The 27,859-nt window shown below is 46.1% G+C and overlaps 1 protein-coding gene across 4 annotated transcripts in view; it reads right to left on the bottom strand.

Annotated features, from left to right (window-relative positions):
• Positions 1-27,859, bottom strand: part of ARHGEF12 (Rho guanine nucleotide exchange factor 12) — a 794,162-nt gene that overhangs the window by 183,028 nt on the left and 583,275 nt on the right. For all 4 annotated transcript variants that reach the window (XM_069224871.1, XM_069224872.1, XM_069224873.1 and 1 more), the window contains one exon: positions 11,458-11,679. In XM_069224871.1, coding sequence (XP_069080972.1) covers positions 11,458-11,679 — 222 coding nt within the window. The remainder of the gene's footprint in view (positions 1-11,457; positions 11,680-27,859) is intronic.

The raw sequence follows: 27,859 nt of genomic DNA, 5'->3' as shown, positions 1-27,859 counted from the left end.
CTCATGGAGCTATGTACACGTTAGTCCATTTTTATTTTATTTTACCTACTTCATCAATGCCCTGATCACATTCTGCAACTAGAATGCATAGGATGAGCATGCAGACTTTGGAGTTGTAACTACCACACACCAGTATGTTCAGAATTTGGAGTTCTGTCCTTTCCTTGTGATTGGTTTGCTGCCTTACCATGGTTTTGCTTTCTGTGTATCCTCTGCTTACAGGGAGCGGGGTGGTTGTACTGATGATGCCGACCTTATGTTTTTCATAAATTTGAGGAAGTTTCATCTCTTTTAACTTGCGTTAAAATTTACCATTGACATGGTTGTTTCATGTTCTCTCTCTTTGGCTCTGACAAAAGATTACAGATGTGGGTCCAGGGTCTCTGTTTTTGAGGTGTTTAATCATTATGCAAAAGGTATTCATGATCTACTAGTGACACAGCCAATTTACCATTTTGACACTTGCTTTTATGTTTTAGACCATGTATTCTGGTGTACGGGTTCCGTTTCCCAACATGGTGATGTATTATTTCTGTATAATTTTTGCACACTGATTGGGTTACTTTCCATCTTTTGGTCTTTAACATGGTGTTACAACAACGGTTTGCCATTACATACCAAAGTTGAGTAATTCACCTTGCCAGGTCCACTATCTCCAATGTGATTTATGCTTCAGTGTTCTGTCTGAACTGCATTTGTATTCCTGACTGGATTTTGAGAAACCCATAAAATGTACTTCACTTAAGGGCTCTATTTGAAAATAGATGTCTTGTTGGTTAAGATTTCTTTTGATTATGCGCAATGTAGATTTTTTGCATATTTTTTACTTAGTTTTACTCTTGCTGCGCAGACACATAGCACCTTTCCACAGATTTGAACTGTCACATGATTTATGCAATGTATGAAATGATTAAACTGAAAAATGTCTAAATCATTTGTTGCTGCAGCAGCGTCTTTGAATAGAATAGCCCTGTGAATGTGTCAAACTTTGTCTAAGTGATTGCCATTAGAACTTTTGTTGTATTTATGGCCTTTATAGCCCTATTTCGTTTGGGATATAGTGTACTCCTTTTTCTATGACCTGGCAAATTGAGAGCATACCTGGACCAACTAAGGAATTGGCTCTGAAACTGGAAGGAGACAACATGACATCACAATGCCCTCATACATTCTCCTTAGATAGAGTGGTAGAATGAATAGAGTTAAGCTTTGCTTTCTTGTGTTTATGTCTGGACTTCAACTGAGTTATCTGAGAAATTCGACAGTGAAGTGAAGTTGGGATAGGAAAGGAGTACACACCTTCAACTTGGAGCAAGACTTATGTGAGACCTGTGACTACTTCTTGCGTTCCGGGATCTACAACGTTGCTTCAAAATACCAGATGATCTTCGGGTGCAAAAAGGTTCACTTACTGCACAACTTTCAGAGTCCAAACATCTTGTAGGGTTTGTAACAGTCATCTGTTTTCTACAGTTGTTGGGGGGATTAAATGGAGCTCTGTTCTGCTCTATCACTTAGGGCAGTATGGAATCAATTTGGAGTGTCTGAACTTCGCCAGTGAAAGCTTTCCATATCCTGTCTGATGCCTGCAGTGTATTCTAAAATTAGGAATCTGCAGTCATTAGTATTCATCAGAATAAATGGGCTGATATCATGAGGCAGCCTCAAAAAATAAATCCAAAGTGTTATTTAGGAATGTGCTAAATTTATAACCATGTTTCTATCTCAGGAGGAGCAAAGGGTGCACCAGTCAGTAATACAAATCAAGTTAATTGCTCATTTTTGAGACATTTCCACTGTAATCTATTCAAGTTGAAGGAGAGAGCAATGTAATAGCACATAAGCAAACCGAAGGGCACACTGCTTTAAGGAACAGGGTAACCTGCAGTAAGTGTAATTAGGCAAAAGTAATAGTGACAAAATTGACCCTGAAAACGTCCCTTTACACTTGAGACAAAAAGACAATAATAAGGGTACAAGCAACAGTGACCTCAACAGTCACAGAATAACAACTTATTCAGAAAGGTAGATCTGATAATAAAACAAGAATAGAAATTTATGCTAAAGCATCCTAGATTGGCGGGCTGGTTGAAATATTTTTAAGAAAACCTTGGCCCGCCCTTGAACAAGACTTGCATTTATATTCAGCTATTCGTACAACGCTATCAAAAGGACTTAATGATCCTGTGTCAGTAAAGCTTTAGAGCAAACAATCAGCATGACAGAGAAAATAAGCGATTTCACGAAGTGATAGGTAGTATTCAAATTAAATCTCATCAATATAAATAACATGATAATTAAAAATTGACAGATGTTCTGTTGGCCCTCTGGCTAGACTAATGATTAGGTGGAGAGCACTGTTACCCTGGCATCAGAAAGTCATTGGTTAAATGAGTTTCTTTTGCATCTTTATCCTGAAGCATTGTTTTTGTAACACAAAAATAAATAACTACGAACAATCAGGATGTTCTTTCATATACAGATGAAACATTGATTCCACAGCACTTAAAGGATAAAGTAATGGCAAGAAAACAGGCAGCAACACTGTGTGGTATATACATTCAATGTTAAATACATATTTTCAGTTACTTGCATCCTGCCACCTAATGAACAAGTTACTTATCTTCGGTAACACATTATCTGGCAGAGACTATCTCGCTGCTGAGTCCTTACCTTTGATTATTTCCAAGGGTCAGAGTGGATCTGGAAATTATTGCTCGAGCAATACCCCTTGCGTGCACTGTTGGATGGCTCCAGGTGGTGTTGATGGAGCTGGAAGTGACATTGCGATCACCTATATAGGCACCAACTAGGCGCGTGGGCATCAGTTACTTTAATCACAGCTTTCCACGCCAGAAGCGCAGAACCATGATAACAACTGGCACACATGTATGTCCAAGCTAGGGCCCGGAAAATGGATCACCCTAACCCTAGTAAACAAGTCTGCAGAGCAGGGACGCATGGGTGGGTGCAAGGAATATGCAGCTAGATAGTCTGCCTACCATATAATGCGTTACCGAAGGTTAGTAACTCGTTCATCTGATAGCGACTTCGAGCTGCAGATTTCTTACTTTTGCTTAGATACCTGGCAGTGGGCTGCAGACAAATGTTTTTAAGACTACAAAGTCCTGCAGGACCGAATGGGCGAAATACCCGTTCCTGCGGACCTAACTGTCCAGGCAGTAGTGTTTGGCAAACATGTGCAGTCATGTCCATATTGCTTCCTGGCAAGTGTCCAGGATTGGTACTCCACTTGCGAACACCATGGTCATAGCTTTTCCCCCCGGTGGAATGGGCTTGTAAGCCCTCAGGAAGCTGCTTCTTTGCCAGGGCATAGCAGATGGTATTACAGAGAATGATCCAGCGCGAAAGGGTCCGCTTCTGTACTGCCTGACTCTTCTTTGCTCCCACATACCCCCACAAAGAGTTGGTTGTACACCCAGAACTCTTTTGTGTAGTCAAGGTAGCGTTCAGCCGGTGGAGTTGTTCCTCTTCTTTAGAGGGACATGAGATAGCAAAGACGGTAGGCAGGGTGACAGCTTGACCTAGACGGAATGAGGTCACCACCTTTAGAAGGAAAGAGGCACGAGAGCATAGCACCAATATCGTGAGATAAGGGGACGTGGATGACCAGGCCTGTATCTCACTCGCCCTCTGGGCAGATGTTATTGCCACTAAAAAGGCCGTCTTGATGGTAAGCAGTTAGAGGGGACAAATGTGCAGTGTCTCGAAGGGAGCACACATGAGGTAAGTGAAAACTAGGTTACAATCACATCTGAGGCATGATAAAAGGCATAGAGGGAAACATATGTAAAAGCCCTTTAAGAATATATTTACATTAGGGGACTTAAACAAAGAGGGTTGGCAGCCACAGAAAGGTGGGCAGTGCACAGAGATAAGCCTTTCAGAGTGCTTAAGATGGAACCCTGCTGGGCAAGAGAAGAATGAAAAGAAGAATATCAGCTAGAGAAGCAGAAAGAGGATCTAGAGACTTCTCTGTACAATATTTTACCAATCTTTGCCACCAGCAGGCATATAACGTTTTTGAGAACTAAAGCCTGGCTGCCAAGATAATATTAAAGACTTCAGGAGGAAGGTCGAAAGCTGTCAAATGTTGCTGCTCAACCTCCACGCATGAAGGCGCAGAGTTGACAGGTTCGGGTGGAGAACCCTCCCGTCCTGCTGCGACAGAAGCTCCTCCTAAAGAGGCAGCCTGGTCGGAGGATCGATGTTCAACTTTTGAAGCTTGGGAAACTAGACTCTCTGTGCCCAGTCCAGAGCTACAAGGATTACTTGGGCCTGGTCGTTCTTGATCTTCCTGAGAAATCTGGGCAGGAGTGGTATGGTTGGGAAAGGCATAGAGGAGGACTTGCGGTCCACTCGTGACGAAAGGCATCACTAAGCAATTGCCGCCTTGGAAACTCCAACATGTAAACTGCTGACATTGTACGTTCTATTCGGAGGTGAACAGATCTAACCAAGGCTCTCCACACTGCTGAAAGAGACATTACACCACCTCTGCATGAAGACGCCACTCTTGATCTGCTAGGCATCGACGGCTGATTTAGTCCGCCTGACCGTTCAGAGAACCTGCCAGGTGTTGAACCACCAGGGTTGTACCCTGCTGTTCCAGCCATGTCCAAAGATGCAAGACCTCTTGACAAAGAGTCCATGACCCCACACCCCCCTGCTTGTTGCATAGCACATGACAGTGGAGTTGTCCATGAACCCCACACTAACGTCCCCTTGACAGAGGGAAGAAATGCCTTCAATGCTAGTTGGATTGCCCGGAGCTCCAACATGTTGATGTGGAGTCTGGATTTCACTGTAGACCAGAGTACTCTGATCTCCATCTTTTGGCCGTACCATCCCAGAAGTGACGCATCTGTCACTACTCTAGGGTCTGGTTGAGGAAGGGAGAGGAGTCGGTCTCTGAACCAATCACAGTTTGTAATCCACTACTGCAGGTCTTTCGCAGTTCCCTCTGAGATCTGGAGCATCTCAGAGATTTCCCTTATGCTGCACCCACTGGAACTTCAGGTCCCACTGCAGAGCCCACATATGCCAACTGGCATGTTTTACCAGCAGGATGCAGGAAGCCATTAGGCCCAGCAGCCTCAGAGTCTGTCTCCCCAAAATCCAGGATAGAGGCCAAAACATCAATATGATAGCCTGAATATCCTGAACTCGCTGCTCAGGAGGATATGCCCGAAACTGCACTATGTCCAGAACAGCTCCTATGAAAGAGAGCACCGGAGAGGGAGTCAGGTGTGATTTTGTCATGTTTATAGTGAACCCCAGCGAATGCAGAAGGTTCCCCGTAGTTTGGACTTGGGAGACGACAGCCTGGGGTGAGCCTGCCTTCAACAGCCAGTCATCGAAGGAGGGGAAGACTGAAACCCCTGACCTGCAAAGATGAGCTGCGACCACCGCCATCACCTTCATGAACACCGAGGGGCACTAGTAAGGCCAAATGGCACCATGATGAACTGAAAGTGTTTGTGGCCTACTTTGAACTGCAGGTCATGTCAGTCTTCTAGGTCTAGAGCAGACAAGACCTGAGCCAAAGTAAGCATCTTCAACTTCTCCTTCTTGAGGAATTTATTGAGATTTACAGCCGTAGGTCTAGAATAGGGCGAAGAACCTTGTTCGTTTTGGGTATCAGAAAGGAGCGGGAATAACAACCACTGCCTACTTCTGATATTAGGATCTTTTCTATGGCTCTCTTGGCCAAGAGAGCTGTAACTTCCTCTCGGAGCAGTGACATATGATCCTTCGCCAGCTGTTCGAATGTTGGCAGGGGAAGAAGGGATAGGAAAGGCAGGGCCATAGCCCTTCCTGATGATCTGCAGTACTCATGCATACAATGTTTTGGAATGTCAGTGGCGGAGATGATTGTATATTATCCCTCCAACTGGGCCAGCGTAGTCCTGCAGAGCCAAACTAGGAGGGCTTTGGGGCTGCAACTGCCGGGGGCTGGGTGGCAGACGACTTATGGCCTGCAGACCCTCTAGGTGTGAAGGAATCGTGCCCACATCCTTGCATAGACTGGGTTGGTTGCTGGCATTGGTCGGTGGCTGGCACAGTACTACCCTCCTCCCATAGCCACGAAAGAGGTGAAAGGCAGATGGGGGACGAGGGGTCGCTGAGGGGCCCAAGGACTTGGCCGTAGCCAGAGATTCCATAAAGTCCTCCAGTGTCGAATCTGCCTCCTCGCAAAACAAGTGAATGCAATGGAAAGGCATGTTGTAGGAAGTTGGCTCTGTATGTACAATTTCAAAGTAAGAAATAGCATGCACCGAGTCCAAGGGTTCCCCTTAGAGGTAAGATAGTGGCAAAAAGAGATAATTCTAATGCTCTATTTTGTGGTAGTGTGGTCGAGCAGTAGGCTTATCAGAGGGTAGTGTTAAGCATTTGTTGTACACACACAGGCAATAAATGAGGAACACACACTCAAAGACAATTCCAGGCCAATAGGTTTTTATAGAGAAAAATATATTTTCTTAGTTTATTTTAAGAACCACAGGTTCAAGATTTACAAGTAATACTTCAAATGAAAGGTATTTCACTCGGGTATCTTAGGAACTTCGAATCAACACAATATCATGTACAGTTTTGGCAAAAAAGGCAATAAGCTATTTTAAAACTAGGCAGTGCAATTTTCAACAGTTCCTGGGGAAGTAAGTATTGGTTAGTTTTGCAGGTAAGTAAAACACCCACAGGGTTCAAAGTTGGGTCCAAGGTAGCCCACCGTTGGGGGTTCAGGGCAACCCCAAAATTACCACACCAACAGCTCAGGGCCGGTCAGGTGCAGAGGTCAAAGTGGTGCCCAAAACGCATAGGCTTCAATGGAGAAGGGGGTGCCCTGGTTCCAGTCTGCCAGCAGGTAAGTACCCGTGACTTCAGAGGGCAGACCAGGGGGGTTTTGTAGGGCACCGGGGGACACAAGTCAGCACAGAAAGTACACCCTCAGCGGCACGGGGGCGGCCGGGTGCAGTGGGCAAACAGACGGCCGGTTCAGAATAGGTTTCAGTGGGAGACCCAGGGGTCTCTTCAGCGAAGCAGGCAGGCAAGGGGGGGTCTCCTCGGGGTAGCCACCACTTGGGCAAGGGAGAGGGCCACCTGAGGGTCGCTTCTGCACTGGAGGTCGGATCCTTCAGGTCCTGGGGGCTGCGGGTGCAGTGTCTTTACCAGGCGTCGGGTTCTTGGAAGCAGGCAGTCGCGGTCAGGGGAAGCCTCTGGATTCCCTCTGCAGGCGTCGCTGTGGGGGATCTGGGGGGTCAACTCTGGCTACTCACTGGCTCGCAGCCGCCCGGGAGTCCTCCCTGTAGTGTTGTTTCTCCACAGGCCGAGCCGGGGGTGTCGGGTGCAGAGTGGAAAGTCTCACGCTTCCGGCGGGAAACGTGGAGTCCTTTAAAAGTTGTTTCTTTGTTGCAAGTTGTAGTTTCTTTGGAACAGGGCCGCTGTCCTCGGGAGTTCTTGGTCCTTTTAGATGCAGGGTAGTCCTCTGAGGCTTCAGAGGTCGCTGGACCCTGGGGGACGCATCGCTGTTGCAGTTTTTCTTGAAGTGGGGAGACAGGCCGGTAGGGCTGGGGCCAAAGCAGTTGGTGTCTCCGTCTTCTCTGCAGGGCTTCAGGTCAGCAGTCCTTCTTCGTCTTCAGGTTGCAGGAATCTAGTTTCCTAGGTTCTGGGGAGCCCCTAAATACTGAATTTAGGGGTGTGTTTAGGTCTGGGAGGGTAGTAGTCAATGGCTACTGTCCCTGAGGGGAGGGGGGCACATCCCTATTCTTATTGGGGGAATCCTCCAAAATCAAGATGAGGATTTCTAAAGGAAGGGGTCACCTCAGCTCAGGACACCTTAGGGGCTGTCCTGACTGGTGGGTGACTCCTCCTTGTTTTTCTCATTACCTCCCCTGGACTTGCCGCCAAAAGTGGGGGCTGTGTCCAGGGGGCGGGCATCTCCACTAGCTGGAGTGCCCTGGGGCATTGTAACACGATGCCTGAGCCTCTGAGGCTCACTGCTAGGTGTTACAATTCCTGCAGGGGGAGGTGTGAAGCACCTCCACCCAGAGCAGGCTTTTTTTTGTGTCCTCAGAGAGCACACAGGCCCTCACCACATGGGGTCAGAAACTCGTCTCTCAGCAGCAGGCTGGCACAGACCAGTCAGTCCTGCACTGAACAATTGGGTAAAATACAGGGGGCATCTCTAAGATGCCCTCTGTGTGCATTTTTTTTATAAATCCAACACTGGCATCAGAGTGGGTTTAATATTCTGAGAAGTTTGATACCAAACTTCCCAATATTCAGTGTAGCCATTATGGAGCTGTGGAGTTTGTTTTTGACAGACTCCCAGACCATATACTTAATATGGCCACACTGTACTTACAATGTCTAAGAATAGACAGACACTGTAGGGGCATATTGCTCATGCAGCTATGCCCTCACCTGTGGTATAGTGCACCCTGCCTTAGGGCTGTAAGGCCTGCTAGAGGGGTGACTTACCTATGCCACAGGCAGCATTTTGTGTACATGGATCCTGAGGGGGATGCCATTTCGACTTTGCCTTTTTCTCCCCACCGACACACACAATCTGCAATGGCAGTGTGCATGTGTTAGGTGAGGGGTCCCTTAGGGTGGCACAACATATGCTGCAGCCCTTAGGACCTTCCTGGTCACAGGGCCCTTGGTACCACTGGTACCTTTTGCAAAGTACTTATCTGTGTGACAGCGGTGTTCCAATTGTGGAAACAATGGTACATTTTAGGTGAAAGAACCCTGGTGCCGGGGCCTGGTTAGCAGGGTCCCAGCACACTTCTCAGTCAAGTCAGCATCAGTATCAGGCAAAAAGTGGGGGGTAACTGCAACAGGGAGCCATTTCCTTACACATGTCCATTAGGTGTGCCTGGACATCCTCCAAAAAAACAGGTGTCCTCAGCCAGGCGTGGCGTCTTAGGGCCACTGTTGATGCAACCACTCTGCCTATCAGTCGTATTTAAGCCTCACCGAATGGTGAACTTAGCAGTGTCCCTCCCGTCTTTTAATGTTTGGGAGAGTATGCCTCCAGGACCTGAGGCAGCACTTGTTTAACTGTACCCCCAAATGGTATGTGAGAAACGGCCTAATAAGCACAAGGTGTTTACCGACCTCAGTGCCATGCTGGTGGAAGAAAACTATCTTCCAAAGATAGCTCTTGGATTCCCTGTCCAGGGGAGCGGAAGGTAATGCGCCAAGGGAAGTGGAGGCTTGGACAACCACTACCAAGCTTCAGGGGTGGGGTGTTGACTGAGGAAGCTAGGGTCTCCAGGTGCAGGGCGATGGTGGCGGGAGATCGTCCTATTGACAGGAGCCCCTGTGCTGGGCTTGGACCAAGTTCCCATTGGGATGTCTGCAAGTGTTTAATTAAAGGGCAGAAAGGGTTCAGATGTATAAAGCCCCAGGCTAAAGTACTTCTGTCAAGATGTTCGTCTGATAGTCACTGAGGGCAGTTTGACAAACATCTTACGCACCACCACTGCATAAGAAGCTCCCTCCTCTGTAGCCACAGGGGTGGGAGAGAGAAAGCCAATATCTGGAGAGGTGTCTAGACCACTGGCCTTTCCTAGCTTCTCATACCAGTCCAAGCTACTCTCCAACTGGTGTGCCAAAGGCTCCAGTGACCCCTCCCACTCTTCTCCCATGCCTGGCTGTGTAAAAAAAGGCTCAGGCAATGATCTGGAACTTGCGGGCACCATCAGAACAGGCATCGTGCAACTCCATTCTGGCTCTGAATTGTGTAGAATCATAATGGGGCTGGTGCCGATGGTGCCAGGAGCATCAGCGTCAGGACCGGTGCTGGAAAACAATCCCCTGGGTACGTCTGGAGCCAGTCTGGATCCAGAATCAGATCCATGAAACTCCATCGGAGCTGAGGCCAAGGCTGTCCGCATAGAACCGGATGGGGCCTCTTTCGACCCAGGGGGCCTAAGGCATCCAGGAGGGGTCAGCCCACTTGAACATGGGGCGCAATGCCTCATAAAACTTTGATTTGAGCGGTTGTCGATTTGGCTCCCAGAAACAGGGGGAGGTGCACAGCCAAAGTAGGCAATGGCTCTGCAGGAACGTTCTGGGAATGCCAATATTCCCCGCTTGTCTCGTCGGCCGACAGAAGGGGTGAAGTCGAAGTCCTCTTGGACTACTACTTCTTCTTGTGCCTCTTGCCCGAGTGTCCCAAGGACCTCGAATGGGACAAAGGAGACTTGGAGCTTCTGGAACAGTCCTGTGACAACATTCTCCACCAGGATCGAGACCTCAGAGCAGTCGCAAGTGCCCGTGTCGCCTACTGCTGGGCCACAAGCAGCTTTAAGGATTGCTCCCTCAAAACCTTCGGAGCCTTGGCCCGGCAGTTCGAGCACACACGAGGCACCAGAGGAAAAAAAGATGGGGAATCTTAACCAACATGGCACGGTGACAGGCGCCACACGGTTTGCACCCAGCCTTCCTCGAAGACATCTTCGACACACTTGCAGAAAAACTTGACAAAACATCAATGAAAGGTCTGTCAAAAACCAACAGAGGGGTAGCGCTCTCTAGATCTGCGATAATTGGTGCGGAACCAAAAGAACTGATGCCCACACCTCGGTGGCCTCTATATAGGTGTCCGTGACCTTACTTTCGGCACCAACGACTTCATGCAGAGCCGAATAAAGCCACCCGATGGCGTTCACATCCAGTCTGACGCTTGGGAAAATCAAAGGTAAGGAATCTGCAGCTAGACGTATCTATCAGATAAGAAAGATATTTCACCCAAGTCCAAGTACACAGCCCCATTAATGGTGGACCATATTTGGAAGATTGGTATAACTGTTTGCAGTCACTGCTAAATTTCTTAACTTCTCTATGAGCCAATCCTAATGTGTGATGAAATATGGAAGGTATAGAAATAAATGTAATGCATGTATGAAGCACTTCGTGTATATATGGATTGATACAATCCAGGTGTTTGAGAGCAGGAAAGACATGGCGGACATAAGGATGCTCATTTGTCTCCTTCTTGGAACAGGGAACATGGAAAAAGATAAAGGTGACAATTTAAAACATTTATGCAATACAAAATTAGCAGTAACCGAAAATATTTCAAATTGTCCCCTCCACAGCTCATTGTAGGCCTTGGGTGAAATGTCACATTTGGGAACACCCTTATTGATTTTGATTCAGATACACAATTTTTAGTTTAAAAAAATCTGTAGATTTATTTGACTTTCATTTATATATATTGAGGCAAAGTGACATTTTAAACAATACCAGCCAGGCAGAGCAAATGAAATAAAATTAAAAAACAGTTTTAAGCTAGGACACTGAAGGAAAATAATGAAAGCTTAGAAGGTATGAATTTGCAAGCAATACAAACTCAACCGCATGCATCCACAAATATTCTTATTCCCAGTTCAATCATTAAACTTCACTTGTGAAGTAACTTACAGTGCTTTAAAGCATCAAGGGCCCACTGCGGCTCCAAATGAGGCAACAGAAGTTCCTTTCCGGGGTTCCGGCAGGGAGAAGAGCCCATGTTACTAATATGGTCAGACATGCCCTCATCAAGTGAGTTGCTTATTAGCGCTGCATTCTGCTGTGCTGAAAACACCTCTGGCTTTTCATGCTGGGTTGATGGCAGAAAAGAGGACTCCTGGTCCAAGTGTTTCTCTGGAAACAAAAAGGCAATCACCTGAGGCACTTTTCACAAAATATTTATTTTCAAATCATACCCACAATCCTTAAGGCAGACTTGTACTGAAAACTGCTATAGCATGTCTCCCTCCCATGAAAATAAAAGGCACATTTTTAAAACTGATTCAAACCCATTCACTGTTCAGTCCTGAAGGAAAGCTGGGCACTGCTATGGGTCAAAGCAGGACAAAGGATCATCTTATGATAAGGTGCCCAGCAACTTTTTTTTTTTTTGAAACTGTGACAATTTATCTTGGATAACCTTGGTATCATAACAGTAGAAGGATCATACAGTTTGTTTTAGACTCCATACTAGCAGGAAAGGAAGGTGGGGCAGGAGTCAAGGTTAACACCCCCCCCCCAAATCACCCAAGTGATCTGATTTACAATCCAGCTTAAACTGTGGATTTAAAAAGAAGAAAAACATCGAACACAGGAATTGACAAAACCAAGAGGTCCCGCTTATGCAAGAGCTATTGGCTCTGCCAATGTGTTGTAGCCATGTTGTACACCAGCGTGGCTGATGTTGAGCATAGCTAAAAGATAGAGGAGAATGGCGTGGTGTGTTGTAGAGTGGAATGCCGAGGAGTAGAGTGGAGGAGCACAGAATGCTGGGCACTAGAGAGGGACAGAGTGGAGTTGCGCAGAGTGGCATACAGTGGAGTGGTGTAGAGTTGACTTGTGCAGAATGCATTGGCATAGAGTAAAGTAGAGTATGGCACAGAGTGGCGCAGCGTAGAATTAAGCAGCACCTAATGCAACAGCGGATAATGCAGCGGCAGAGTGCAGTGGCAACACCATTTCTCTTGTACTTTGTAATCTCTAGCAGAAGTGTGATGCTTTAACATGTCTGGTATCATTATTTTACTCACACTAATTCATCTCCTTATACTTGAACAAGTTCCAAGTGCCTCCTTTCATTTTCTTTCCTATGAACTCTTTTTCCATTGATTATAATTTTGGCCGCAATATGAGACTTTTCATAGGTCACGGTTCTTAACCATAAACCAGGTTACTATAGACATAAATGACCTTGAGCCAGCACTTACAAAATGGGGACTGGCCTTGCCTAGGAAGATCATATATATGTGGTCACGGTTTTCAGCCTCCTTTGTGTTTTATCTACACAAGAGGTTATCCATACCTAATTGAACATAATGCGGCTCCACCTGGCTTTACCCATTTAACATGGGGCTTTCTTGGCTCTTCCCAGGTGGTACTTTCGTATGCAGTTCAGGCCACTGTTCAAATTGCCTATCCGACATGTTGCTTACCAGAGATGCTTTCTACACAAAACAGCATACAGGGTGGCCTCACTTGGCCCTACTCTATCATGAACGCACAGCTTTCCTGTCCTTAGACATGCCCTTTATACTATGGATGACAATTTCACACCTACTCATAAATAGGCAACACTTCAGGGCTTACTGGTTTATAATTATACATTCCTCTACACCATTTGCAAATGAAATACCTTTTCATTATGGTAGAATATTTTTCCATTTGACATACTCTAGTATGTCTTACTATAAATATGCTTTTTTTTCTCTTTTTTTAAGTAACATGCTGTCCATTTCTGACCGTGTAGGACCGGTGGTGCGCGTTATAGACTTTTGTCATGAGTCTTGTTCTGGAAGCTCTGGTTTGCTTTTAAGGGTGCTGAAAATCACGCTCCTTTTGGACTTCGAGAGGGACGTAATTTTGCTGGTGTACTGTACAGGACTTCAAATACATATTACGAGGTATTGGCACCCTAGCCGTTGCTTTTGGCATAGTGCATTTTAAAGTGCACACATATTTCATCTCTGTCAAATACATTTTAGAACGTTCGACCAATTGTATATGGGTTTATACCCCTCAGCACCTTTGCTACCATGCTGCAGTTGCAGTATGTTTACGGAAACTTATGAATGGGGAATTCCTAAGTAATGACTTTTAGATAACCATAGGGCAATATTTGTGATACTTACAGTTTGTCTGTTTGGCTCAGGTCTATTATTATATCTACACCTTGCCTGTGAATTATTGAGGCTTCTGGTTTTAACTTTAATATGCTGGTAAGAGGCAGACAACTTCTTACTTATCCATGTATATTACCTCTATCTGCTGCCGCCACACTCCAGGTGATACTCTGTTTTTGGCTCTGTTTCCAGCACTTCTCAAAATGGTTGGTTCTTCGCCACTTCCCTTGCCTCTGTGCTATACTTTCCGGTACACAATGAATTCTTATCTTTAGTCACCACAAGTAGTCAGCGCTCTTTTCAATACTCTGATGCTCTTTAATAGTTAATTTTCTTTATTAGTGATCTTGTGGTGCTCACTCTTTTTTCAACAAGTGAACTAGGGGTGCATCCTCTTTTTACTTCCTAATATGTGCCCATGATTGATGTGATTTCTTTTTTCCTTTTTTTTGTTTTTTCAGGTACCATGCAGATTTACGTGACATCTATGCTGCATTCTCACTGCTCCCTGGACTTTATATGTATCCTTGGTTGAATTAAACTTTGAATATTTTCTGATGTATAAGTACTTCTGCTTTTCTTGCATATTTATAACCTAATGTGTTTACATAACATTATAGTACCTTATACTTACACTGCACGTATCATGACCAATGTTTACATTGCTTGTACTTTGCTTGAACTAACCCCTTCATTGTGTCAGATGGCCGTGGTGCTTGTGTGCCTCATTCCCGCACACGACACAAATAATCCCTCTGGTGTTAGCACCAGAGCGATTTCCAGCTGCAAAAAACAGCCTGGGGAAGAGCTTCCCCAGCACACAAGGCTATCTTCTTGTTTTCAGTGAAATGCTGATCAGCGTGCACGGATTTGGGGTTAAAAAAACATGGTGAGAGCCAAGCAAGTCAGCTCACCCTGGATACCCCTAGGTGTCTAGTTTTTTAAAATGTACAGGGTGGCTAGGTTTCCCTGGGTGCCCAAGCAGATATGACCTCACATGTAATATAATGCACCCTGCCTTTGGGCTCCAAGGACTGCTAAAGGGGTGACTTACATATGTTGCATGCATTTTTAGGGGACGTGGCACACAGGCTGTGTGCCATATCGTATTCACTTTTTGTCTGCACCAAGACACGCAGCCTGCAATGGCAGCCTGTCATGTGCTAGGTGAGGGGGTCCCCTAGGGTGGCATAATTTGTGCTGCAGCCCTCATGGACCCTTCTTTAGTACCCCAGGCACCAGGGGTACCATTTACTAGGGCTTACAGAGGGTGCTAAAGTTTTTGCCAATTGTGGAAACAACTGTGCAGTTTTGTGAGAGATCTGGCACGAGGCACCTGGTTAGCAGGAACCCAGTGCGATTTTAGTCAAAATTACACCATATACCAGGCACAAATTGTTGGGTAACCACGACAAAAGAGGCACCTTACTGCGTGACCCCTTTCCAGGTGAAAGAGGATGAAACAAACTTTCCCAAGAGATTCTTTGTATTATAAGTTGAAGAACCCGGAAAGGTCATCTGCATTAGCATGGTCAGTCCCAGGTGTGTGTTCCACTGTAAAGTCCATTCCCTGTAGGGCGATGGACCACTTTAACAGTTTGGGGATTTTCACATTACATTTGCAACAGCTAACTGACAGGCCTGTGGTCAGTTTGAACAACGAAGTGAGAGCCAAACAAGTATGGCCTCAGCTTCTTCAGGGACCAAACCACAGCAAAAGCTTCCCTCTCAATGGCACTCCAACTTTGGTCTCTGGGAAGTAACCTCCTGCTACTGAAAGCAACAGGTTGGTCATGGTCATCATCACTGATCTGGAATTGGACTGATCCTGTCCCATTTTCAGAGGCATCTGTCTGCATTATGCACTGCTTAGTATAATCTGGAGCTTTCAGAACAGGTGCTAGGCGCGTTGCTTCTTTCAGAGTGTCAAAGGCCTTTTGACAGCTCACTGTCCAGTTGTCTTTCATTGGCATCTTTTTGGAGGTCAGTTCTGTGAAAGGTGACACAATAGTGTCATATCCTTTCTCAAAACTCCTGTAGTACTCAGTCAAGCCAAGGAATGGGCTGACGTGGGTTTGGGTGGTTGGAGCTATGCAGTGCAGAATTGTCTGGAAATGGGGTTTTAGTGGTTGAACTTGGCCTCCACCTACAAGATGGCCGAAGTATAGAAACTGAACTTGCCCTATCTGGCACTTACCTGCGTTGATAGTGATGCCTGCACTTTTCAGAGCCTCCAGGACCTTCACCAGGTGGATCAGGTCATCCTGCCAGGTGGAGGTAAAGACAGCAATATCATCAAGATATGCTACACTAAAGCCTTCCAATCCAGCCAGGACTATGTCTACCAACCTCTGGAAGGTGGCAAAAGCATTTTTCAATCCAAAGGGCATAACAGTAAACTGATAATTCCCCATCAGGAGTGGAGAATGCGGATTTCTCTTTTTCCCCAGGGGTCAGACCTATCTGCCAGTACCCTGATGTGAGATCAAAAGTATTGAGATATTTGGCTGCCATTAACCTGTCAATCGGTTCTTCAGCCTAATGAATTGGGTGTGCATCTGTTTTGGTCAGAGTACTGAGGCCCCTACCGTCCACACAAAACACAATTTTCTTTCTTTCCACCCTGGAAATCAGGTTTGGGGACTAAGACAACTGGGCTGGCCCAGGGGCTCTCAGAGTGCTCAATGACTCCCAATTGCAGCATCTTGTTTACTTGAGCTATGATGCTCTCTTTGACATGATCAGACTGTCTGTAGATTTTATTTTTGACAGGTAAGCTGACTCCAGTGTCTCCATCATGTGTATGACAGGTAGTCTGACCAGGGGTCAAAGAGAAGAGCTCGGTATACTGATGCAAGACTTACTTGCTGTCAGTCATTGAGGGTGTCTGAAGAGACCACTCCTTCAAATGAGCCATCTTTGTGGTTGCTGGAGAGGAGATCAGGGAAAGGTTCACTCTCAGGTTCATGTCCCTCATCAGTGACCATGAGAGTGGTCATATCAGCTATGTCATGATATGGTTTAAGGCGATTGAGATGGACAACCCTTTTGGGGTTCCTGCAAGAGCCCAAGTCTACCAAGTAGGTGATTTCCCCTTTTCTTTCTAGGATAGGGTAGGGTCCAACTCCAATTGTCCCAGAGGGCCCCAGCACCCCACAGGCTCCAAAACCCATACTTTCTGACCTGGCTGAAATTCCAGCAGTGCAGCCTTTTGGTCACACCAGAGCTTCTGGAGCTCTTGGCTGGCCTCAAGGTTTTGAAAAGCTCTTTCCATGTACTCAGCCATTTGAGTGCGAAGGCCAAGCGAAGTCCACAGTATCCTGTTTAGGTTCTCTGAGCGGTCTCTCCCATTCCTACTTCATAATACAAAGTGGTCCCCTTACAGGATGCCCAAACAGAAGTACAAAGGGGGGAAAACCTGCTCCCTTCTGTGGCACTTCTCTGTAAGTGAAAAAGAGGCATGGAAGTAAGACATACCATCTCCTTCAAAGTTTTTCTGACAGTCCACCAATCATACTTTTCACTGTCTTGTAGAAGCTCTCACCATGGCCATTGGTTTGTGAGTGATATTGGATAGTGAACTTATAGCTCACACCACATTCACCCTCACATGTGTTTCAGGTAGCCAGACATGAGGTTTGCACCTCTGTCTGACACCTCCTCCTTTGGGAAGCCCACTCTGTTAAAGATACCAATTAGGGCCCAAGCTACTGCGGGGGCAATAGTAGTCCTCAGGGGATTACCTGAGGATACCTGGTTGCATGATCCAAAAAAAACAGTATAAATTGGTTTCCTGATGCAGTTTAAAGGAATAGTGGACAAACAATGTCAATCCCTACCCTCTCAAAGGGAATCCCAACCACTGGAAGTGAAATTAACGGCGGCTTTGGGTGGCCACTCATCTTGCCACTGGCTTGTCAGGCGGCACAGAAGGTACAAAAACCCTTCACATTGAGGGACATGCCTGGCAAGTAGAAGTGGTTAACTAACCTACGCCAAGTTGTAGCCCAGCCAAGATGCCCAGATAAGGGCGATATCAAAAGCAAAATTGTGGCAAAACTCTCTAAACTGCTGAGGCACTATCACTTTCCTAGTGGCACCAGGTATGGGGTTATCTGGCCTCAGTGAATAGGTTCTGTGGGTGCCACTGATATCTTGAATTTCCTGATCATCAGCTTGCTGTCTCAGGCCTTCAAGAGTGGGACAGGTCCTCTGTCCCGGGCAAAGATCCTCCCTAGAGCACCCCGCTTAAGAGCTCTGCAAGGTAGGGCCAAAAGCTCCTGGGGCTCAGTTACCATTGGGTTCCCCCATGAGGCGAGGGGACCTGATCTGGCATCAGTTTGTAAGCTGGTTTCCTAGATGTCTTGCCTTTTCTCTTGGTCGGTTGGGCCATTATTCTAGACTTCAAATCTACCTTTCCCCTTGGGCTTTGCATTGTGCTCTTGTTTTTATACTCACCCATTCAGGTATACCCAGCATAGCTGCATGGGTCTTTCATTCAAACTCAGCCCATACTGACAACTCCAGATCTCTACCTAGCAGACAATGGACAGGGATTGCAGAAGATACCACCGCCTTCTTTTGGCCAGTAATCCCTCCCTATTTTAAGGATACCTTCGCCATGGGATGTCCGTTATCCTGATTATCAGCACTGAGGACTGTATATGTCTCACCAGTCAAGTACTAGTCTGAGGACAGTTGCTCAGCCGCCATGGTGACACTGGCATCGGTGTCTCTCAGGGATTTAATCCCAAACCCATTGATATGGGTCTGTTGACTGTATCTCTCCAGATCAGTAAGCGAGACAGCCAGGGCAGCTCCATCCAACCCACCCTCTGAGACTAAAGTTGCCTTAGTGGGTTCACTGACATGATCAGGACCCATCTGGAATCCCATTTGGAGACTTACAACTCCATTTACAGCAGGTGGGCTAGAAGCATTCTTTTCTGTGGGGACAGGAATGGTCTCCAGTTCAGTGTCCAAAAGCCTTGCAATCATGACACCAAGCCTTTTTGCGATCCCAATTTTTACCTTTGTACCCACCCTAGGATTGGGAAGAGTCTCGGGCCCACCCTCCAGAGAGGATTTTTGGGGGCCCATAGAAGAGACTGTTTTTATCTTTTGTCTGGTCACCATCTTTCCCTTGGAAGGGCTTTTTGTCCTCTTTCTAGTGGTCACCCCCAGTGAAAGTTTTGGTCACTGCCTTCCCCCCACACCTCCACACCTGTGGAGAAAGTGGACCTAGGTCTACCAGGCACTGATGAAACTTCAATTGAACACAATTACTCAATAGATGCTCCTTCATGATTACATTATAAAACACTTCTTAACTATGCACATTGCTACCTTTTAGCTAGCCACCTAGTGTTTCTCACCAAAAAGTCAACAAAATTTACTCAGGTCTGACTCTGTTTTTTTTTAGTCTCCCTGAACCTAATCCTGTATACTTCAGTGGCGAGTCCAAAGCCCTCACTCAGGGTATCCTTCATGAGGTCACAGGACTCAGCATCAGCCTCATTCAATTTCAGGAGTCTATCCCTGCATTTACCAGAGAACAGTTCCCAAAGGAGAGAGGACCAATACTTCTGGCTTACCTTCATGGCTCAACAGGGTCTCTCAAATGTTGTGAGCCATTTGGTGATATTATCACTTTGAGTATTTTGGGAGAATCCCTTTGGGGATTGTAGGGTCACATGTTTCTTCCCTAGTTATAGGTTTGCTTCAATCAGAGATGGATCCTGGACCCATCTCAGCTCTTTCTTTTTCTACAACTAAGAGTTTAGCCTCTAAGGCTATCCTCTAGGCTAGCTTCTGAAGATCTGCATCTTCAGTATCTAAATCTACTGAGCCACTACTAGTGGTGTTCTCAGTGGAGCTATTGTCGGAGGGGGCGGAGATGGAGTCACCATCAACCTCATCCACCTCTTCACTTTTCTTCTCTTCCCCTGTGGGGGATTTTTTTTGTTGCCAAGGCCTGATTCACTGCCAGCAACTGCTGGAGATAGGCTTTTGTGGGTTTAGGCCCTGTGGCAATTTTCCATGGTTTACAGAGCTCCTTAAATTTGGGAACCTTAAGATGTTGACAGGGTGCCAGGTTCAGTTCCTGGGATGGTCCTTGCTCAGACACAGTGCTTAAAGTAGTTGGGAACTTTTTAAAGGACTTACAAAAACAAGCATTTGCAATACAATCGGTCTCGCATTTGCTAGAGTTAGAGCTATTGGTTTTGTAAATGACAATGGGCGGGCGGGGGTTAGGACATGTTTTAAAGCACTGCAGCCGTGTGAACAGCTTCTGTGAGGTCACATCTGTCATACCGAAAGCCACTCCTTACACACTTCCGTGTGTAGGCAGGTCGCGAAAGTCAGTCACATGATGCTGACGTCTGAGAGGCCAACAGGGCACATCAGACACAGCTGTGAAAGCCTACTAGAGCTGGGGCAGAGTCTGACAAACTATTGCTGTATCAGATATTCTGCTCTGGGTCCGGCAAATGTCATGACTCAGGTTTGGGTAAGAAAGTGAAAATATATGCAGAAAAGGGCCAGTCATGTGTCAGGTTCAACTCTGCAAAGCTTGTAGAGCTGGTAATGTCAGTCCCATACCATAGTAACTTATGGAAGGCTAACAGAGCTGGGATAGAGCCAGTCACATCAAGTGTAGCATGCAGGGCTGGTAAGGAGTCATTCACACATATGACATGGTGACTTATGGAAGGCAGACAGAGCTGAGATAGAGTCAGTCACATTAGGTTTGGTTGTGCAAGGCTTACAGGGCTGGTGAGGAGTCATTCACATTCCCTGATCACTATGGAAGGCCGACAGAGCTGGGATAGTCAGTCGCATTAGGACTGGCTACACAAGGCTTACAGGGCTGGTGAAGAGTAATTCATATGCCACGGTCACTTATTGAAGGCAGAGAGAGCTGGGATAAAGCCAGTCACATAAGGTGTGCCTATGCAAGGCTTTCAGGGCTGGTGATTTATAGGCCACGGTCACGTAGGGAAGGCCAGCAGAGCTGGGTTAGAACCAGTTACACTAGGTTTGGCTATGCAAAGCTTGTGGGGTTGGTGAAGAGTCATTCATATGCCATGGTGACTTACGGAACGCCGATAAAGCCAGGCACATAAGGTGTGGCTATACAAGGCTTGTGGGGCTGGTGAAGAGTCAATCAAATGACACGGTCACTTATGGAAGGCCGAACGGCTAACCGTGCTGGGGAAGTGGCAGTCACATGTGACTGATCACCCAAAGGTCAATACATAAGGAAGAGTCAAACACATGTCAGACTTGACTGTGAAAGGTCTCAGAGTCTGGGAGAGTGAGTGACATGTCAGGCTTGGCTATGGAAGGCTGGCTGAGGTGGGGAGGTGTCAGTCACATGTCAGGTCACAGACGGACACTGTGCACTCACTCACACACGGTACTCACCCCAGACTGAAGTCTGCAGTCACAGAGAGCTTTGCTATGAAGCTGACAATGGAGTCTTGGAGGCAGGGCCACAGGGAGTGTGTGGTGGCTGCTGAGCTGTGACAGCTAGTGTCCCTGCTGGGGTGTCAGCCCACGGGGCTAATGGATGTGGGCAATGTCTGTCAGCCGCAGGATGTAAGTGCCATCTGCTGGTGCCTTTGTGCCAACAGTCGCCGGATGTAGGTTGTGTGTCGGCATTGGTACCCAGGGCAGCCTGGCGAAGGTGGTGTCTGCACCCTCGGCCGCCAGTGAAGGTGATATCTGCCGGTGTGTGTGGTGACTGCCGGTGTGTGCGGTGTCTATCCATGCATTTGTTTCCATCCCAGGACAGGGTTATTTATTGATGCCGTGGCTGGTACACGCCCTGGCTACTTTGTGTCAGCTGAACGGACAGAACACTCAATCTGTCAAGCTAGTACGGAATAAACACCAGACGACATGCTGCAGGCGCTTTATTTTTTGTTTATTTTGTGAATCTCTATAACGCACTCGAGGAACCCCCAAGGCGACATATAAGGGGTGCGACGGCAAAAAAAATATACTGAATAAAGAGGCTTCTCATTTTCAGGAGGGTGGAAGGAAAGTTAAAAATGTATTGTATCCGTACAAAATATTCTGAATAAACAGGTAGGATTTATACAACGAGTTCACACTGTTGTGCCTGTGAGCACCATGGCCGCCATGCAGCAAAGTTGACACACACAAAAAAAAAAAATTGTTCGCCCACGCTAAAGTAAATCGGCAATTGTGCAATAATCCATGTAACAGGGGCAGTCTGCAAGGCGTGACAAAAATAGGCTCAAGCAGAACAAATGTAAAGCATTTACCAATGACATCAGGTGATTTCTGAAATGCAACCCAGGAACAAATGAAAGTGACGGGCGTGAGATGGGCGTTCGTTAAAAGCCCACAATACTTACAACTGTTCAAAGCACTTGCACTCATGACCTAAAAATATTAAAATGGCAATGATTTCATTTTTGCTGCTGCAGATAGAAATGAAGGTAAATGGAAGTGCTTTAGTTATATACAGGGCCACTGGAATTATGAGTCAGAGAGGACCAAATTATGTGGCAGGGTTGACCAATTTATGTGACAAGAAAAGTCCAATTATGCATTTACAATGGCAATAGCGCTAACGCAAGCAAATGCGAGACCTATTGCACTGCAAATGCTTGTTTCCATTGCCAATGAATACAGAGCCTCTGTGCTACTACGCAGGGGGAAGAGGCAAACAGCTGCCACTGTGAAACTCACGTCAAGAAAGGCAACCTGCGTAGGGGACCCAACAAACATGTTCCTCAAGACACCCCATAAGAAGGAAGACTGTGCCACTCGAAGGATCCTCTTTACAGTATGTGAAAGTGACCAAGATGGAGCAGCACTGTGCCTGTCCTTCGCATGTACTTATACTTATCTGCTCTGGGTGCATGCAGTGTCGTAGAGGAGTAGGTTCGCACCTCAACATACATGTTGATCAAAATTTGTGCATACATTGCCTGCTCTGTAAAAGACAAGTTGGTGCTTGCATGATGGAAAGCTACTATGAAGTGTTCACATGCGTGGTGGGGGCACATGCGAACCATATCATGATTAGGCTCCTCTTTGCTGCCTGATGTTTCCTTCCAACAGTGGACAGGCAAAGCTGTATCTTCACGAGAAATAAGATTGCATCACAGCAAGGAACCTCTAGCACACCTAGGAAGTGTCCCCAGTAAGGCACTATGTGAGTGGGTTGCTTTGAAGAAATGTGTTGGGCACTTTTATCAACCATTCGCAGAGCAGTGCACTTTGAAAGTGCAACATATGATGCACATACGAGGATTTAAGTAGAAGAAATAGTGACAAATAAGCACTTGCTTTAAGTGGAATTCAGCAAAGCAACCTGCTATGGCATCTGTGGTACTAATACACAATCAAGGAAATTACAATATTTACTCATGTCCGCCAATATTTAGGACAGAGTTTGAGAGCATAATCTAAACTACAGGTGACTGTTATAACAGAAGTAAATATTCCAGCCAACGGGTTCTAGTCAAGGACATATTATGAATGAAAAGTTCAAAAGGTCAAGCAGCAAGATAAAAGGTTCATAAGAAATAACATAAAATACAATGTTTCGGTGTGATTTTTAAGTATCAAGTGGCTACCCAAAGAGGGTGTCCCACATTTTCACAATCGGACGAAAGTTACCCAAATCAATGTCAAATGAGTGTGCATGTCAGAAAAAGATAATGATGCAAAATAATTGTGAAAGGTGAACATTCTGTTTGCAGGTCAGTGGTGGGGGTGAAGACTACATTGTCACGTTTGAGATGCGAAAATTAGAATAAAAAGTCTGAGTTACTGCAAGTTCAAAATCAAGATAAAAAGATAACAGAAAAAATGTTCTATGTGAACCATAAAGAAGAGTTACGAGATAAAACAATGGCTGATTCGTATTCGTAGTCAGAAAGGTCAATGGAAAGATCCGTGGATGTCAAATATCTGCTAGCTAACATGGGTAGATAGGCATATTTTGCTGAATATTAATAAGATGATGAAAGAAGCTAAAAATCTGACCTTCGATCTCTCCTCACTGTACTATCACAGCCTGTCACATGGATTATTCCGGGTACCCAACTTTGTTAATCACCCCAATGCTTACGGATTTACATAAATTATCTTTGGGCTGTCCTCTGCGGTAAACTAACGAGCGATGGTCCAACTTCAAATATGCCAGTAACACAACAAACTTTCAAGCAGGGGATACAGGAAATACCCCACTGCAGAGCCACTGGGGGAGCTCCTGATGACCCTTGAGCAACCGGGCCGATACCTCGATCTGACTTAACCTCAGAGGGCTTGGAGGCATTGGCAGCGTGAGGCCCCCATAGACAGTGATCTACGCATCGAGAATATGTCATTGCACAGTACGATTGGGTTGGTGGGAATGTCTTGGTCTGGTTAACAGTTCAATTGGTTTTGTCATAAAGTATAATATGATATGTTGCACCTGTCAATCCTGTGATGCACTGAACTATGCTATGTTCACAACATTTATAATAAGTGCAATAGTTAATGTGACAGTTTATATCTTGTATTAGACATTGCACTAACACATATAATGTGTCTTTCTTATGAAGGTTTTTCTCAATAAAAACAATAAATAGATCTAAAAAGAAACTAGTTTATACTGATCGGTGGCTATGGAATAAAATGCACATGCTTTATGTGACAGTGGGAGTCAACAGCGAAATCCCTGAAATCCCTTGGAAGAGAGCATCTGTTTTAATCCTATATACATAAAACAGTGGCGTAGTTTCTCTGAACTAAGACATGATAATCACCCCTAAGTATACAAACAAAAGATGTAAATAGTAGGAGTCCTAAATATGCTATCACAGAAACCCGATATCCAGGGAAAATTACAAGATGTTATGTGTAACTATTGTGTTTAACTTTACTCGCCCTATTAAGAGATGCTTCGCAATTCGTCACTTACCTTTTCTGATAACTGTTATGACATTATTGATTTTCCTAGCCATTTGTGGATTAAAGTGCAGTGCCCGGGTGCAGCTAGGATGTGGTGGGCAAAAAACACGCCTTACTCCAAAGTCTCAGACTGACACAGGCCTCACCTGAATGCGTTCTGAAAACATTTGTAGTACGAGCTGTTACCGTGAATATCACTGCGCATGCCCTGTGGGTCAGGTACTACTCATCAGGAGATACATCTCAGGACAGTAGTGTTACTGTGACTACATGTATTTTTACTTGTTTTTAGTAGAAAGCCGACTAGTTGAGCAGTTTTAAAGTGATCTGCGTAGAGTGCTAAAAAACAAACGGGTGGCCACCTTTTCATTGTCACTTCGCATGACACAGCACATGTGGAGACATGTCCCTCGAGGGGCGGTGAAACTTCAAAGCGCCATGGAGCGTGAAGGGGGGGGGGGGGGGGGGGGGGGGGGGGGGGGGGTGAGGAGACAAAAGATAAATGGAGAGCGCACACAGTACATTTTACTGACAATCGTGCAATCATACATGTAATAGGGTCAGTCTGCAAGGCGTAAACGAAAGAGCCTCAAGGAAGGTCAAACGTAAAATATTTACCAACACCATTCAGTGATTATTGCAAGGCAGGCCAAGGAACGAATGAAAGTGATGGGCGTGAGAAGGCCGTGGCTAAAAGCCCACAAATAGATAACAAGTTGGAAAAAGCAGTGCTTAAGCGCTGCTATGCTCAACCTAAAAATTGCTAGGTACTGTTCTAAAGGGCCTTACTAAACTACTTTAAGCTCTAAACAGTTTTGGAAAGGGACTTAACCAAGACCCTACTGCTACTGTTGAACAATTTAGAAATAGGTCTAAGATTGGAAAATATTTATCTAAAAACAATTTTTGGATTCCTCTGTGAAATTAAGCAAGTGGTCCAGTAAATGTCAAGTCTTGTATCCCAACCAGTGCATCACCAATGTAGGAAGTTGGCCCTTTAAGTGGTATATGAATACAGTGTAAAGGGTCCAGGGGTTCCCCAGTGACTGCTTGCTATGCAATCCCAAAGTGCTCTATTTAGGGGTAGTGTGGTTGAGCGGCCTTAGGCCTAACACAGAGGAGTGCAAGACATGTACAAAAACACACACTAGATAATTAATGAGACAAAGGACTCAAGAAGGAGATCCTCATCAATTTATAAATATATCAGGTATCTTTATAGCTGTTCAGGCATCAGAGAAAAATCGTTCAGGTAAGTACATTTTTAAATAGGAATTCTTTTCACTTTAAAAAGTGGATTCTTAGTGCAATTTCAGCTTTCAATAATGTTATCCTATGAGAGGGAAAACATGTTTTGCATTCAGGTACTGTTTGGCGACTCACGGGACCAATCTCCCAGACTTAAGAAGAGTACCCTGCAAGGGTCAGGACCTCAGCAACAGGTTACTCTGGATGGCCAGGTGCAGAGGTGTAGTATGGCGTCAGGTGCCCAATGCATTTCAATGGTTTAGGAAGTTGGCTCTGTATATACTATCTCAAAGTGAGAGACAGTGTGCACAGAGTCCAAGGGTTCCCGTTAGAGGTTGATAGTTGAAAAATTAGATAATACTAATGTTCTATTTTGTGGTAGCGTGGTCGAGCAGTAGGCTTATCAGAGGGTAGTGTTAAGCATTTGTTGTACATACACAGGCAATAAATGAGGAACACACTCAAAAACTTAACTCCAGGCCAATAGTGTTTATATAGAAAAATATATTTTCTTTATTTTAGAACCACAAGATTCAAGATAAGTACATAAAATGCAAGGTACTTCACACAGGTAAGTATAGAACTTTGATTTAAAACGGCAGTACACACAGTTTAGGTTAAAATGACAATAAGTTATTTTAAAAGTGGACACAGTGCAAAAATCAACAGTTCCAAGGGGAGGTAAGTTTGGTTAAGTTTCTCAGGTAAGTAAAGCACTTACACAGTCAGTCTCCTGTGCATGGGCAGCCCACCGTTGGGGGTTCAAGGCAACCCCAAAGCCACCACACCAGCAACACAGGGCCGGTCAGGTGCAGAGGTCAAAGGAGGGCCCAAAACACATAGGCGCCTATGGAGAAGAGGGGTGCTCCAGTCCTAGCCTGCTTACAGGTAAGTACCAGCCTCCTCGGGGAGCAGGCCAGGGGGGTTTTGTAGAGCACTGGGGGGGGGGGGGGGCGGACACATACGCCCACAAAGCATATCCTCAGCGGCACAGGAGCAGCCTGGTGCAGTAGGCAAAGTATGCATCAGGTTTGCTATTGAAAGCAATTGTGGGACCCAGGGGTCACTTAGGCGATGCAGGCAGGATACAGGGGGGATTCTCCGGCCAGCCACCGACTGGGCTAGGATGAGGGCCGCCTGCTGGTCACTCTTGCACTGGTGGGTGGTTCCTCTCGGTCCTGGGGGCTGCGGGTGCAGTGCTTGGTCCAGGCGTCTGGTTCCTTGTTACCAGGCAGTTGCAGTCAGGGGGAGCCTCTGGATCCTCTCTGCAGGCGTCACTGTGGGGGTGCAGGGAGGTCGACTCAGGGTGTCCACGTCGTCGGAGTCGCCTGGGAGTCCTCTCTGCAGTGTTGGTTCTCCTGAGCTCGAGCCGGGGGCACCGGGTGCAGAGTGTGAAGTCTCACGCTTCCGGCGGGAAGAGAGAGTTCTTTGAAATTTGTTTCTTTGTTGCAAAGTTTTAGCAGGTTTTGAACAGTGCCGCTGTTCTCCGGAGTTTCTTGGTCCTTCGGGTTCAGGGCAGCCCTCCGAGTCCTTAGAGGTCGCTGGTCCCTGACAGATGCGTCGCTGTGCAGGCTCTGAGTCTGGAGACAGGTCGGTAGGGCTGGGGCCAAGTTAATTGTCGTCTCCGTCGTCTCTGCGGGGCTTTCAGGTCAGCAGTCCTCCTTCTTGTTATAGGTTGCAGAAATCTGATTTTTTGGGTTCAGGGTCGCCCCTAAATACTAAAGTTAGGGGTCTGTTTAGGTCTGGGGGGCAGTAGCCAATGGCTACTGTCCTTGAGGGTGGCTACACCCTGTTTGTGCCTCCTCCCTGAGGGGAGGGAGGCACATCCCTAATCCTATTGGGGGGAATCCTCAAAACTTAAGATCGAGGATTTCTAAAGCCAGGGGACACCTCAGCTCAGGACACCTTAGGGGATGTCCTGACTGGTGGGTGACTCCTCCTTGGTTTCCTCATTATCTCCTCCAGCCTTGCCGCCAAAACTGGGGGCAGTGGCCAGAGGGGCGGGC

This window comes from Pleurodeles waltl, chromosome 3_1, assembly GCF_031143425.1.
Source record: "Pleurodeles waltl isolate 20211129_DDA chromosome 3_1, aPleWal1.hap1.20221129, whole genome shotgun sequence".
Taxonomy (NCBI): domain Eukaryota; kingdom Metazoa; phylum Chordata; class Amphibia; order Caudata; family Salamandridae; genus Pleurodeles; species Pleurodeles waltl.
The sequence above is the reverse complement of the archived record's forward strand: the minus strand, read 5'-3'. Positions and strand labels throughout refer to the sequence as shown.